Here is a 16292-nt window from a genome sequence, read left to right as displayed (position 1 = left end):
AGGTGGAGATTGAAAGAATTAAATGCTTCTAGGGATAGTTGTGAGATTACTGAAATAACATCATATATGCTTGGCATTCCCTGGACCATAATGTATGCTCAGTAAATTTTGTTTACCATTAGCCAATATTTTGTTTAATAAAGGATTAAGAGAGTGTAAACAAGGAATGAGTAAGTGACCTTTATGTTGCAACATTAAGAAGCAGAGGAAGATTATATATATTTAATTTCTCTTAATGATTTAAAAGAAATGTGAAGATAATTATTTAAATACTTTTGTAATCTTTAGCCTAGACCAATGTCTCCCAAAATGCAATTCCTGAACCACAGCATCAGTATCACCTGGAAAATTGTTAGAAATGCAGGTTCCCAGGCTCCCTTCCAGTCAGTCTATTTCAACACACCCTCAAATAATTCTGATACATACCAAAATGTACAACCACTGCCTGAGACCATTTTTATAAGTGCTTTATTAAGATTAAATTAACATATCATATAATTCTTTTAAATTGGACAATCCAGTGGTTTTTAGTACATTCACAGAGCTGTACTTGTATGCCACAGTTAATTTTAGAACATTTTTAATCACTCCCCAAAGAAACCCCATATCCATTAATTTTCACCATATGTTTCACCCCCAACCTATCAGCCCTAGGCAACCACTGTTCTTTCTGCCTTTTTAGATTTGCCTATTCTGGATATATCATGTAAATGGAATTATACAATATGTGGCCTTTTTTGTCTGCCTCATTTCATTTAGCAGATGTTTTCAGGTCATTCCTATTGTAGCTTATACCAGTACTTCATACCTCTTACTGGCTGGCTAATATCCACTGCCTAATCTTTCACATTTTGGCTAATATCCACTGCCCTGATCTTTCACATTCATCAGTTGATAGACATTTGGCTATTACAGATAATTCTATCACACGTTTGTGCAAATTTTTCTGTGGACATGGGTTTTTGTTTTTCATATGTATATGCCCAGGAGTAGAATTGCTGGGATGTAACTATATTTAATCTTTGAGAACTACCAGACTTTTCCAAAATTACAGCGACATTTTACCTTCCCACTAATAATCTATGAGGGTTCCAATTTCTTCTTTGTCAACACTTTTTATTGTTCTTAGCTCCCCCTCCCCAAGCTTCAGATGTTTATTAATTAGTGTGAACCCCAGTACAATACACCAACATGATTTCATTCATTCAGAGGGAAGTTTTTCCTGGAGAAGTGGAAAATTGTATGTATAACTTCTGGAAGACCTTCATTTTAAGCAGCTTTATAGTGAAATATTTCATTTAGAAGTCTGGACCTCCTTCCTTCAGTTTGCTGTTGTCTACATTAGAACTTGTATGTATCATTGGGACACAGTTTTTTCCAGGGTTGTGGGTTATTTCTGCCCCAGCTGACATCTGGGTTGAACAAAGCCAGATGCATGACATACAGTGCTGCTCCAGCACCTCCCTCTCCAATAAATATGAAGGAGATCAAGCTAGGATGTTTCTTTGTCTAACGGAGGATCTGGTGAAGCCTGGTTGCAGGAGAGGCCCTGAAGGGGAAGAAGAACAAACCTTCAAGGCCATGGACAAAGTTTCTTGTCCTCAGCTTTTGAGTTAACAAATCCTGTAGCTGTAATACGTTATGGCACCTCTGTTTTCCCTAAACTGGAATCATAAAGACTTCAGAGGATGTCTTTTATTTTTTTATTTTTATTTTTTGAAGATTTATTTATTTATGCATACAAGAGCTGGGTACAGGCCAGAGATGCGGGAGGTGAGAGGATTTACCAGAGACAGAATGGGGAACAGAACAGGCAGACTGACTGAAATACACTGCTGAGGGGAGCAGCAGGCGAGTCAGGAGAGGGCTGCTGCGCCATGTAGGTAGCTCCCTGGCCAGCTGGGGATCGAACTCGTGCTGCAGAGGCTGCGGATTGCTTCATAGGTTGCGTCTTAACCCCTTGCGCCACCAGGGAGGCCCCAAAGGATGTCTTTTAGATGTTATTTCTGAAGTTAGATACCTAGTTTCCTGTTTATGCTATCCATTTTATGATTTTATAAACTTCCATCATATTTTGGGTTAGTTTAATATTGAAACAAACCGAGAACTCTTTTAATCTTCTAATGTATCTGGATTGGTAATTGTTCAAGAAATATTTTTTGATTAATTGATTTCTTAACTAAATATTGCTGAGCTGTGCAAAACATCAGCTATCAAACGCAGCTCATTTTCTGGACTCTTTGATTTTTTACTACAAGCCCTAGCTAAAGAAATAAGGTCTTACTAACATTGATTGGCCTTTCTTATCTTATAAATCTTTTATTTTTCAGAGGAATGGCTTCTCGTTGGAACCAAACAAGGACATCTTCTTCTATATAGGATTCGGAAGGACGTTGGTAAGTGGAACTTTCCAGAACTGAAAAGAGGTGGCTTACTGGGCATGTAAAAAGAATTTGGATAGTTGGCTAGTTTACTGTGAAATTAGTGATTTCTGGACCATTAACATAGTGATTGGGGGAGGAGGTTGCACAAAGATATCAGGGAGAAATGTGAGAATCTTTAGAGATTTTTTTAAAGACTATTCCCCTACTCCCCATCTAGTAGGTAAAGTGGATGTTACTTCTCGCCTCACTTCTTGGAGACTTATTGCCAGAAGTAAGAAATACTGATGGGAATAGGATTCTGTGTAAATGACATGGTAGTAGGGAAAAAAACTAGAAATTCTTCATATAAAAGATCATGTGAACTTAGAGAGTAGGAAATAGAGGACCTGGGTTAGATTAGTTTACTTCTCCTTGGCCACGTGGCTGTGAATCCGTTCCAATGTCAGTTTCCTCTTATGTAAACTGTGTGTTTTATAAAGTCACTGGGGTCAGATACAGTAATAAGCTTGAAAGTACTTTTAAAATTAAAGCTCTAATCCAAAATAACTTTGTCAGTAAAAATACAGAATAATAACTAAAAGTATTTGAAATTTATTCCAATTGAGTATTCTCTAATGGGGAAAAAAGTACCTCACTGCCTTTTCCTAAATTTATTTCTATGGTTTCTTAATGGAAACTTGATGTGTGTGGAGATTATACTCTACAGTTACAGAGATTCTTTACAAAACACAAGACTATATAACTTTGCTTAATAAATAGTTTAAGGTAAGGGTAGGAAAGAGAGTCTTCTCTTTGAACCTGGAACAAGGGTACCATTGGAAGAAAAGAGCATCTTCTGGTGTAGGGAAAGAAATTCTTTTCCCCCTCTACCCAGCCTAGGTTCTGTGGATGGGTTCCTGTAAAAGGAATGACAAAAGACAGCTTAACAAGAGAAAAACGAACAGATTTTTAGTAACATGTGCCTCACATGTGGGAGTATTCAGTGATAAGTAACCATAAGAATTTGGTCTTCTAAAGCATCTTATCAAGTGAAGAATAAACTTTTAGAGAAGTAACAAGATGAAGAAAAGGGACTTTAAGATTCTAAAGTGGTAAATTGTAGAAAGGTGAATATATTGGGGAACTAACAGGAGATAAGTTAGTTACATAGATTCCTCTGATGCTATCTTTTGGCTGATAAAAGCCTAGAGTTGTCCCCAGCGATTAAATTTTGTTCTTTCTGGTTGAGAGGGAAGGAGGATTCCTTTGTAAATTTATGCTTTTAGGCAAAAAGAGGAAGGGCAGAGAGCTTTTTTTTTGGTATCTTAGTTACCTTCAGCTCAAAATAGTCTTTACATCAAATAGTGTGTTTTGGGATAGCATATTCTGCTACCCTTTACTGGTGTAGTAGGGACAGAAGAAAGTATCTGGTCAGGTTCTATGGTGAGAATCACAAGAGAAACTGGAAGATTAAAACAGATGGTTTCATTTATGTGTTTCAATTTTCCTTCAAAGCAAGAGTCAGACTTATTCTAAAATAATAAATATTTTAGGCTTTGTAGTTCGTAAGATCCCTGTCATGACTGCTCTTTCTGTCTTTTTTTTTTTTAAGATTTATTTATTTATGCTTACAAGAACTGGGGTACAGGCCAAAGGTGTGGAGGGTGATGTGATTCACCAGAGATAGAGTTGGGAACAGAACAGGCAGATTGAAATACACTGCTGAGGGGAGCAGTGGGCGAGTCAGGAGAGGTCTGCTGTGTCATGTGGGTCACATCCCTGACTGGGGATCGAACTCATGCTGCAGTGGCTGCGGATAGCTTCATAGGTTGCGTCTTAACCCCTTGAGCCACCAGGGAGGCCACTCATTCTGCTCTTATAGCTGAAAAGCAGCCTACAATATGTAGACTATAATATGTAAAATGGAAAATTTACATATTTACAATATGTATGTAAACATGTACACTATGTATACAATATAACAACATATTGTATACAGTTTATATACAATATGTATGTACATACAGAGGATTGTGTTCCAATAAAACTTTATTTTCAAAAACATATTGGTAGCTGCATTTGGCCCATGGCAGTACTTTGCTGACCCATATTTTAAATTTTTAGTTCTCAGAGCCAGAATATTTATTCTGAGACATTTATTATTATTATTTAGTCTGTACTTTAAAAATGAAGCTTGCCTTGGATTTTATTCAGTATTCAGCAGTCTTTTTTGACTATCTGCTATGACTTAGGTACTGTGTAGGACAGGGAGATAAGAGAACCTGATATTTTTACCCCCAACAGTTGTTATCTAATCAGTTGTTTTTGCCATCAAATACTAAATACTGTAATAAAGTGACTTGTTTAAGATACCAGTTCTATGTAAGTGGTGAGGAACTGAAAACTAGTAAATCTTTCAAAAGTGAATCTTATGCATCATGTAGTCTGGACTGATGATATTAATCTGATTGGGATGGTGATTCTTCCTTGCCTTTTTGACAAGTTAGTTAATTTCTGGACTTCATCTTCCTCATATGTAACTTGACTAGCAATACTAACCTACCTTAGACAATTATCAAGTCCAACTCTGATTAGAAACTTTATTTCTCTTTCTATACCCTTAGAGAACAGTTTAATTCTGACTTAGCTCTGGTCTAGTTTGGACTAAAGTTAGACCCTGGCCTTTATGAATTGACTTCTAAATTTGAAATATTCCAAACCTAGATAGGACTGCTATTATACTGTCTTTCTGAGGAAATGAAGGCACTAATAAAATGTCATGACCTGGACTTTGATCTAATATGAGCCATCTTTTGAGCTAAAAAATGTCTGTAGGCCTGCTTCTATTTGCATCTTAAACAGAACAGTTAGATGAGTTTACTTCCAAGGTCTTAACAAACTCAGGTTTATTACAGTGGTGCCATCACTCTACAGCAGTGGTTCTCAAAGTATGATCTGTAGATCCTGGGGGTTCCCCAAGATCTTTGAGAGCATCTACAAGGTCACAGCTAATTTCACAGTAACCCTAAAGCATGAACATCATTTGTTTTTTGTTTTTCTCACTGACATTTTTTCACATTTGCACTAATTGTACAAAAGTAATGGTAACTAAAACTGCTGACCTCTAAGCACAAGTTTAAGATAGTAGTCAGCAAACTTGTTCATACCAAACTATACTCATAACCTTTGTGTTGTTCTCCAGCGTGTACTCACATTGGTTCTTGTGGTTTTAAAAATAATTTCACTTAAGAACGATCTTTGTGAGGCAGTAAAAATTATTAATTTTATTGTATCTTGACCTTTGAGAACATGTCTGTTTAATCTGTGATGTTATGGGAAGTGGACATAAAGCACTTCTGCTGGGTGACAAGGCACAGAGTACAGGGCTGTCTTGGGTACTTTATGATTGTACTTTGTGAAGTACTTTGTGATTGTTTGAGTTACAAGCTCAACTGGCCACTTTTTCACGGATTATCATTTTTGCTTGGAAAAAATGACTGACAGACTATGGTTTTTCACACCATCTGGTTATTTGGTAGATTTCTCAAAAATGAACAGAGGGAATCTGTCATGTCAAAGGGAATAATTGACAATATTTTTTGCTAATAATAAAGTTAGAGCTTCTAAGAGAAAATTAGAATTATAGAATACTTATATCTACCCCCATGACCTCAGCTTGTCAATACTTAATGATTTTTCTGTTGAGATTGAGAGTGATAATGATTTTTTTAATATATCCTGTAACAAAATATGCCAACATTTGTAAAATCTGCATAACTCAGCAAACCAGTTTTTTCCAGTTCATGAAGTTTCTAAATCATGCATGAGTAAAAGATCCATTTAAAGTGAAGATAGACCAACAAACTTCACCAACAGAAAAGTTCATTAATAGGTTTCAGATTCCTTTATGCTCAGTGAAATAAGCCAGAAGGAAAAAGAAAAATATCGGATGGTTTCACTTACAACAGGAATATAGGGGAACCAAATAAGACATCAGTGTAAAAAAAATAATAACAGTACAAAGCACAACAAAGCAAAACCAGACTATTATAAGTCAGAGACATCCTGCAGGGGAGGAGGAGGGAGAGGGTTCAGAGGGAGGGAGGGAGGAGCACAGGGGACTGTGGTGATGGTGCACGGGTGCCTTGGGGAAGGGAATTCTATGGGGGCTCAATCTGAGGGGGTGGGGGGAAGCAAATATTGTTTAAAAATAAAAAAAATTAAACAGATCAAAAGATATATGATACAATAAAAGAAAATAATAAATACGTCTATAAGTAGGAAAAAAATAGTTTTCAGATTCCTCATTATAAGAAATTCTAGTTGTCAACTTTTGGTATGATATTAAAGATGATCCACAATTGTCTGAAAATACTATTAAAATACTCCCTTTCCTAACTATATGTCCATCTGTGAGTACAGATTTTTTTGGTCATATACTTTAACCAAAACAGTACATCAAAACAGATTAAATGCACAAACAGATGTGAGTCCAGCTGTCTTCTATTAAACCAGATATTAAAGCGATTTGCAAAAGTGTTAGACAATGCATTAATTTGGAGAAATACTTATTTTTCATTAAAATTTGTTATTTATGCTAGCATATAATGGACTTGCTGTTATTTTTAAATGGATGAATATATTTTTAAATTTTCTCAATGAATACATTTTAAAAATTTCTTAGTTTTAATTTCTGATATGATGAACGTTGATAGCTATAACTCACATAAAAGTTTTGGAGTCCTCAGTAATTTCTCAGATTAGGAAGAGATCCCAAGACCAGAAGTTTGAGGATATCTGCCCTAGATTGTTGTACTTATAAAGAGAATTGTTACAAGTAATAAAACCCTTTTCAAATACAGAACTCTGTTGATCAGGAAGCTACTGAATTTTTTTTTTTTCCTTGTGAAATAAAATGACAGAATACAACTTCTGAATCTTCTGCAAGTTTAGTGTCACTTCTTCACCTCCTTTGCTGAATGACGTGTGGATGCTGGGGACAGGCCACTGCTAGCTGTGGGGAGCAGACCATAGTCAGCACTGTGAACAGTCTCTCCAACTGGGAGGCAGGTGATAGTTTCTGGGCTCAGCACATAGGCCTTACAGTCTGCCTAGAGTTTGCTTTTGGGCAAATTTACTGCTTATTACCTAACTGGTAGACCCTTCAGGTCTGTCAAATAGGAAATTGGAATTATAATACCTACTTCTTGGGGTGGTTGTGTGGTTCCAGAAAATATATATAAACTTTTAAATCTAGAACGTGGTACCTAGTAATTGCTTAGTGCTAACTGCTCTTATTATCGTGATATTTGTTTGCATTTTGACTCTAGTGACCTTTTTTTTTGTATTTTATATACTTCTTACATCATTTATCATTTTTGCACAATATGCATTTTCATTTTGGTTATATTCCCCATACAATTGCACCACCCCCCTTATTTTGACCCTAATCCTTCCTTTCCCCGCCCCCCTCCCCATAGTGTGTCTCTAGTTTATAGTTGCTTGATTTTGATTTTTACTTTATTATAATTTGACTCTAGTGACTTTTGAGACTACTTATTTTTGTCATCCCAGCAAGTCTGGCTTCGCATGTTTTTATAGTATGTAACTTCCTTCCCCTTTTTTTGGAACAGTGCCAGCAGATGTAGCATCACCTGAAAGTGGCAGTAAGTGTAGATGCATTAAATTGCTTTAGCTCTGGGGATGATGTTTGCTCTGTCCTGTGATGTAGGACATAGGGTAGCTGCTGGGATTTAGTTGATCTAGATCTAAGGATGCTTTAGACTGGGTTTTATTGCTTGCACTCTTATATTTGACTGTTACTTTTTAAACTTTTTTTTTTGTGAAACACTTTGCCAAGGTACCATTTTGTGTAGGGTAAGATCTTCACAAGTACCTTGTAGCTTCAATAAACTTCTGTGGTGTGGTCCTTTCTGCTAATGCCAAGTGAAGATGCATGAAACCCTTTTCTAAAATTGGAGTGGAAAGCAGCTTACCATGCTCAGTGTAAAGACAGTAACTATTTTCGATCTCCAACGTCCAGTCTTTGAGGAATTTCCTAGAAGAGTCCTCTAGGAGAACAACGTGGAACTGCGTTTTGTTGGTGTGGTTATTTTAATGTGTGTTCCTGTGTTTGGGACTGTGAATATCTCTTTCTTTTCTGTAGGCTGCAACAGGTTTGAAGTGACACTAGAGAAATCCAATAAGAACTTCTCCAAAAAGATTCAGCAGGTAGGCAGTGATGGTGGTTGCTACACTAATATTTTCCTTGTATGAGACCCTGTCAAAGCTGGAACTTTGGTAACATTACTAAAGTTTATTAAGGAGTCAATGAACTCTGAATCCTCTGCTGTCTGTCCTCCCATTAACATAGGGTTTGGTCATGTGCCTGAGCTTCTCTTTACAAGCAGAAATTGTAATTGCACATAACTATAAGTTACATCCCTGTCACTGGGGCTTTTTAGCACCTGTATTTTTAGTACTATAGCTAATGAACATTTGCTGATGTCAGAAATGTTGAATTGAATTTGGTGATTTGCTATTTTCCAGATCCATGTGGTTTCCCAGTTTAAAATTCTGGTCAGCTTGTTAGGTAAGAAAAGGAGTTGCGTTTGTGTTTCATGTGTCAGAAAACAAAAGCTGTTACCTAATCAACTCTTTCATAGTTAACTTGGTAGTACTTAACAATGGAACTGACATATTCCAAACAAGATACAGCAGGATACAAAGTAGTAAAAGCATCAGCATCTGCCTTAAACTTGATCTTTGTTCTCCAAGGAGTGTTACTTCATTCATTCAGCCAGTAATTGAGTGAATAATATATTGAGTCCTACTCTGTGCAAAGCCTGCATTAGTATTGGGGAAACCAAGTTGAACAAGATATGGTTTCTATCATTGAAACCTATATTGTGATATGAAAACTAAAATGACAAAGTAATCATGATACAGTGGAACTTTGTAAAGTATGATAGGATCTTTTACTTTAAGATCTTATACCACAAGTACAGTCTTTCCTACATAATTCCTACCAGTGGATCATATATAATGGGAAATACTGTATTGTCATGTGGATGATTAGAATTTTGATAGAGATGCGGGCAGGGCATTCTAGGCAAATAAAACAACAAAACCCCTGAGATCTAACCAAACTTATGGTATGTGGCAGAGAGTAGAAGGTATCAGGTGAGAGACAGTTCAGGGCCAGCCTACTCAGCCAGCAGAGGACTAAAAAGTTGCCTCATGCTTTGTGCTCTTCAGGCCAGGACCCAAATAGTAGAATCATCTTAAACTTAATGACTAGATTGAGAAAAGAACATTTAAATAACAGTCTTCATGATTAAAACTAGAGAGCAGTAGGTGCAATTCAAAGTATTTTGCATGCTTTGCTAGAAGGAAACACTTGCTGTGGTTTTGTACAGAATCCACAGGGGATTTCCTTTCTCTTTTGGAACCTTCTAACATAAGGAGCATTGAAACCATTTCTGATGCAAATATTGTATCACAAATTTCCAGATTTGAGGACAGAGTATAAATGTGAAAAAGAAGCTTTTTTATTGAAGCCGACCCAAATTTAGAAGAACAAAACATCCAAGTTCAGAAGACCGATTGACTGTGGGTTATCTCTTAAATGTTTTATAATGTTATTCTGGTAATGGACCACAATAAATCATTGTTAGTGAGACTGAAGGTACATCTCCAACCATCAAAGCCATTTGGTTCTGTTAAAGTTTGGGTTTTTTTTTTTTTTTTTGGTTTTGATTTTGTATACTAAAGAATTGTAATAATTTATAGTGATGTTTTTACCTCCTTCCCAACAGAAAACAACATTTATGTCCATGACCTATTGACATTTCAACAAATCACTACAGTTTCAAAGGCAAAAGGAGCATCACTCTTCACATGTGACCTCCAGGTGGGTGCAGGCGAAATTTGACTTTGTGCTATAATAAGGGCGGTCATATTCCTATATAATTCCTATATAATTCCTACCAGTGGATCAGATGAATAGCATATATACCCAACAGAGACTACAAAAAGAATACTTAATTTTGGTTGAATTACAGAAATGTCCCCTTATTATATGGCTTAAAGTTGAAACATTTGCATTCCCTGTGTATGTAATTCAAATACCAGGCATCTGTATAGCAGGAGCTAACCAAGGATAAAAATACTTGTCCTGGACACCCATTAGTAGAAAAACAAGGCTAACAGTATCATGAACATAATTATACAACATTAAATTGACTCTTGTTCTAAACATGTCATGTGCATTTGTCTTTAGGGTGTTTGTTATTCAGGAGAGTTGTTGCCAACTCATTAGCCTTATGTTCTTCAAAATCTGCCTCACCTCTCCACTCAACTTTGACTACTAGTTTTTAGCTTTATTGGTCTGCATTGACACTGCGTTGTTGTGTGCTTAGGCATTTTCTTTTCTGCCACTCATTTGAGGGTTGAAAGTGGGCCCGCTGTCCCCGACACATGTTCCTCCCTGATCCAGTCTGCTGACTGCCATGAGTGAACATTTAAGGGAAAAAAGGAGGAAGTGGTTCTGTAGGTCAAGGCCTGCCTGGAGAGTTTCCTCTCTACATTATGAATGTCCACGAGATTGGCCAGCACCTTTGTTCCTCGTTCTGTCATTTCTGAGAACATCTTAGAGGACGGCGTTCTTTCTTTCAGCTTGCCTGGCAACGTGTCTTTGTCTTATGGGGATTTTCAGATTAGTAGCTATTTCAAGTAGAAAATCTCTAGTTTACTTGTCGTTCAGTTATGGGGTCATTATTTGTTCTCGGTGTCTCTTCCCAGCACACAGAGACTGGTGAGGAGGTGTTGCAAATGTGTGTGGCTGTGAAAAAGAAGCTGCAACTCTATTTCTGGAAAGACAGAGAATTTCATGAACTGCAGGTAAAATCCACTCTTACCTGATCTGTGGGTTGGGCGGGAGCTGCTTCTGCACTTGGCCCACTCTCAAAAGACTTCCTGTTCAGTTCTAGTGAAAGTCAGGATCCTGGTCTTGGAGTCCTCCCCACGTGGATGCTCTGCTCTGAGTAGATGAGAGCTAGTTCAGGCCCACTTGCCAAAGTCTCCTGGGCCACAGGGGCAGGGGCAATACAGTTCAACATCTGTACAGACTGGTTTATTTCAAAGTAAATTTTCACCTTTCCAATTTTCACCTATCCAGTTCATGGGTGAATTTTATTTTTATTAAGGGTGATGTCTTGGCCTTGTGCTTGTTGGATTCTATTCAGACAAGGGTGAAGGTGATTTTTCAGAGTGGAGGTGGAATAACAGGCAAGTCATGCTTTTTTTCTTAGAACACCTTTCCAATTGAACTTTTGTTCTCTTTCTTCAGGGGGACTTTAGTGTGCCAGATGTGCCCAAGTCCATGGCATGGTGTGGAAATTCTATCTGTGTGGGTTTCAAGAGAGACTACTACCTAATAAGGGTAAAAATTTGTTATTTTGCAAATATCATCATTTGCCTTGGGGAAGAAGATTATGAGGTTGCCTGAGGGAGATAATTCCATGTTCTGAAATACATGTCAAAAGACTACCTTAAGTAGATAGAGCTTTTGGTATAATAAGGTTTGTCTTTTTGGGGTTATATTTCATGCTTCTTGCATTTTACACAAATAAGATGTCTGTGTGACTGAAGCCAGAAAGAGTCAACTCTTAGTTCGCAACATAATGAATTATCCACATTCCTATTCCTAATTACTGAGACAAAATAGTATTGTCCAATGGCATAGCATTGTTATGAAATGCTATCTTGAGGCTTCAGTGTTCAGGAATTATAAACTAGTTTTAGTATTAAGTATTTTAAGGCTGAGTTTCCTGTGCACCTCCCACCCCATCTTTTAGTATATTTATTTAAAAATTATCTTCACTTTTTTTTTAATTTCAAGTCACATGTATTTATTATAGAAAGTAGGAAAATAATCTCCCCACTCAGAAATAATCACCATTAACCTTTGATATCTGTCCTTCCACCCTTTTTATGTAAATGTGATGCCAAGCATGTATTATAACCTGCCTTTTCTCCTAACCTGAGCAGTGATTAGCCACAAATTGTCTTTTTCCCGCCAATAAGGCAGAAAAGTCTGATGTACCATTTACTTCATACACCTTTCTTAGCTCCGTACCCCTCTCATAATCCAGACTTAGCAATTTGAGAAGTGTCTCTTCCACCTCCCCACTTCCCTACCCTGTACTCTGTTTCCCTTTCAGTGTTTACTAGTTAACATATTCTTTATTTATATTGTTAGCATCTCCAAATTTTATTAGCATCAGAGTTGCAAACTCCTAGAGGAATCACTGCTGTGCACCTGATAGAATGGCAACCAGGCATATGGGTGCTGCAGGGAGAGGGGGTTGGGAGGAGGGATGGGCCCCGAGGTGGAGTAGGGCTTTCATTCCTCTGACTACCTGGGATGTTGCCACTCCTTAAAGAGTCCTTTAAGGGTTGGAAATTGTGCTTTAGGACCAGGTTTTTCAAAATTTGTCTACATGCAGTAAAATTCATTCCTTCTGATGTATAGTTCTGAGTTTTGACAGATGCCTAGAATTGTGTAGCTATTCACTCCCACAGTCACAATTCAAAGCAATTTCATCACCCCAGAAAATTCCCTCATACTGTCCCTTTGAAGTCAGCTCCTCTTCCTATGTTCCAGCCTGCAGGAACCACTGATCTGTTCTTCATCTCTTACAGTTTTGCCTTTATAGAATGTCCTATAGGTGCAGTCATACGGTATGAAACCTTTTGAGTCTGCCTGCTTACACTTCACATAATGCACTTGACATGCATCTGTATTGTACATGTCAATATATTCTTTATGGCTGAATAGTATTGCACAGTATGGATGAACTATAGTTTATCCATTCATCAGTGGAAGGACAAACTTTTTTCCAATTTTTAGCCATTATTACAAAGCCGCTACAAACATTTGCAGACAGGTTTTTGTGTAAGCACAGATTTTCATTTCTCTTGGGCAAATGCCTAGAAATGGGATTGCTGGGTCATTGGTAAGTTTGTATTTGATTTTGTAAGAAGCCAACACCCAAAATGACTGTACCATTTTGCATTGTCATCAGTAGCGAATTTTTCTGCATCCTCACTGGCACTTGACATCGTTGTTGCCAGGTGCTCATCTCTGTGAGAGAGAAAATGAGACAGTATCTACATTGTGATTTGTCATAACAAACTCTGTAATACTTCCTTATACCATAAAAAAAATATTACTGCATTCTGGAGCTTTGGGTTTTATCTGGCTTTGTCCAGGCTGAGTCCATGTGTTGGCTGGAGAATGCTAGGTGACTCACTTTGTATCTTCCTGTAGGTGGATGGAAAGGGGTCCATCAAAGAGCTCTTTCCAACAGGAAAACAGCTGGAGCCCTTAGTTGCACCCCTGGCAGATGGAAAAGTGGCGGTGGGTCAGGATGATCTCACCGTGGTGCTCAATGAGGAAGGAATCTGCACACAGAAATGTGCCCTGAACTGGACAGACATACCTGTGGCCATGGGTGAGTCCAGCTGTGCCTGCTGCTTGCCACTTGGGTGTGGGGCTGTGTGCCATCTGGCCGAATGGAATCCCACCCCCAGCTTAGCAGACTGTGGTTTACAGTGTCATCTGCTCTCTTTTCCCCTTCTTTTCTGGGGTCATTTTTAAAATAGAATATTCTGGTTCTTTATTTTTTTTTAAAGAGGCATGTATTTATTTATTTGTTTTGTTTGTTTATTTATACACGCACTGGGTACAGTCAGAAGCACGGGAGGGTGAGAGAATTCACCAGAGCCAGAGCGGGGAGCAGAGCAGGCAGAAGGACCGAAGGACACTGCTGAGGGGAGCAGCGGGCGGCAGGAGAGGTCTGCGCGCCATGTGGGACCCTCCTCCGGTGGCAGGGGAGCAGCCGGGGATCGAACCGGCACCACAGAGGCTGCGGGCAGCTTCGCAACCCAGCGCTCAACCGCTGCGCCACCGGGGAGGCCCAGTATTCTGGTTCTTATTAGGAAGCTGGGTCTTGCCCTAGAGGTGGGAAAATGTCAACTAAATTTTACATTTTAAGAGTGATTGTTATTTTAATTTCTAGCTTATTTTCTTTTTACCTTTTTATTGGTTTCATTGAGTCCTCTGCAAATAGACAATATCTGCAAATTAGTGGACCTGTTTAATCCTATGATCTTATAAATTAGTATCGAAGGACTTCTGATGTGGTGGTTTGTCACTGCTGGTATTGTAGTTTAGAGCTGCAGTCTACTTTTAGCCGTCAGTCTGTCCTACATATTAGGCATTTCTGTTCCTATACCTGCCTTCAAGCTCCCAGCTGGGGGAGAGGACATTCTTTTGTTTTTTTTTTTTTAAATTTGTTAATTTTTATAAAAGAAATGGGGTACAGGCCAGAGGCATGGGAGGGTGAGAGGATTCACCAGAGACAGAGCAGGGAGCAGAACAGGCAGACAGACCGAAGACACTGCTGAGGGGAACAGCAGGTGCAACAGGAGAGGTCTGCTGTGACTTGTGGGTAACTCCCTGTCCGGCCAGGAATCGAACCTGCGCTGCAGTGGACAGCTTCACAGTGCTGCGCTCAACTGCCTGCGCCACCGGGGAGGCCCAGAGGACATTCTTTCTAAGTAGAGTAGGAGGATCACTATCTGACAGGAAGAATGCTGTCCTTAGAATGGTGTGCATTTTAACAATCATTTATTTTTCTTCTAATCTTACCTTTACTACTTCTTCAGATTCCAGTCATTTTGCCCCTTCCCTTACACACTGCACCATCATCTTCTGTACCTTTTTCTTCTCTGCCCAATGGCTCCTGCTCCTGCGACAAGCCCTCGTCAGTGGCACTTCCTCTAAGTAGTCTGCTCTGACCCACAGCACAGTCATTCACTTCCCCTGTGGTGCTTCCCTCTTGGGTTTCTTTCTCCGTCATGGAGCCCACACTCCCCACTGGCTGCAGTGGTTGTCTATAGTGGTTGTCTGTTTCCTCTGCTCTTATAGGAGCTCATGTCTTGATCTGCTTGGAGTAGTGCCTGAAACATCAGAGCTTCTCAGTAAATTCTTACTAAATAGATGAATCGCTGTCAGTGTGAACCAGCCACTCTGCGGCTCGCCAGCCTCTCCTCCAAGTTTTAGAGACATTAAATCTAGACCATCACTGTGGCCAGAGAGGTGGGAGGACTGACCAAAGATATGACGACCTAAAGGGTTTCTGTTATAGATTGCCATTTTTATTAAATAAGACCTTATTAAAGTCGGCCAGATTTTATTTTTATTATTTTTTAAATTTTACTTTATTTTATTTATGCATACAAGAACTGGGGTCTTGGCCAGAGGTGCAGGGGGTGAGAGGATTCACCAGAGACAGAGTGGGGAACAGAACAGGTGGATCTACTGCAATACACTGCTGAGGGGAGCAGTGGACGAGACAGGAGAGGTCTGCTGTGCCATTTGGGTCAACCCCCTGGCCAGGGATCTAACTCATGCTGCAGGGGCTGATGATAGCTTGATAGTGCTGATACTTAAACCCTGGCCTACCTGTAAAGTAGGCCGGATTTTAAAAGGAGGGAGACATTTTACATGTTTATACAACTTAACATTAGGGAAAATTTTACTCATTGTAAAATGTTCTGGCATAAAAGGAAAATAAAATCCAAAAGCAAAAGCAACATGCTTTTTTAAGTTTATATTTTGGGAGGTGAAATAGATCAATATAATAACAGCAATAGCATTCACATCAGTGTAAGTATTACTTTGGTCTTGGTTTCCTTGTTTCTGAGTTCCAGTTCCCCTCTGGTTTTGAAATTGTATCATACTATTTATAGTATAGATTATAATATAATTTGAAATAGTTTTTATCAGAAGATAGATAATTGGGAAAATAAAATCATAGCAAATTAGCCACACTAAGACTATTATAAATACTGTGTATGAAT

The 16292-nt window shown here is 38.5% G+C and overlaps 1 protein-coding gene across 3 annotated transcripts in view; it reads left to right on the top strand.

The window, feature by feature from the left end:
* VPS39 (VPS39 subunit of HOPS complex) overlaps positions 1-16292 on the top strand; it is a 38379-nt gene that overhangs the window by 3444 nt on the left and 18643 nt on the right. For 2 of the 3 annotated variants that reach the window (XM_037502284.2, XM_054700853.1), the window contains exons 2-8: positions 2331-2396; positions 8530-8594; positions 8913-8955; positions 10181-10275; positions 11166-11264; positions 11713-11805; positions 13696-13879. In XM_037502284.2, the coding sequence (XP_037358181.1) occupies positions 2331-2396; positions 8530-8594; positions 8913-8955; positions 10181-10275; positions 11166-11264; positions 11713-11805; positions 13696-13879 (645 nt within the window). The remainder of the gene's footprint in view (positions 1-2330; positions 2397-8529; positions 8595-8912; positions 8956-10180; positions 10276-11165; positions 11265-11712; positions 11806-13695; positions 13880-16292) is intronic. The other variant, XM_054700848.1, reaches the window with a different exon arrangement.

Source organism: Talpa occidentalis, unplaced genomic scaffold (genome assembly GCF_014898055.3).
Source record: "Talpa occidentalis isolate TD23 unplaced genomic scaffold, MPIMG_talOcc4v2.1 talOcc4.11, whole genome shotgun sequence".
Taxonomy (NCBI): Eukaryota; Metazoa; Chordata; class Mammalia; order Eulipotyphla; family Talpidae; genus Talpa; species Talpa occidentalis.
The sequence above is the reverse complement of the archived record's forward strand: the minus strand, read 5'-3'. Positions and strand labels throughout refer to the sequence as shown.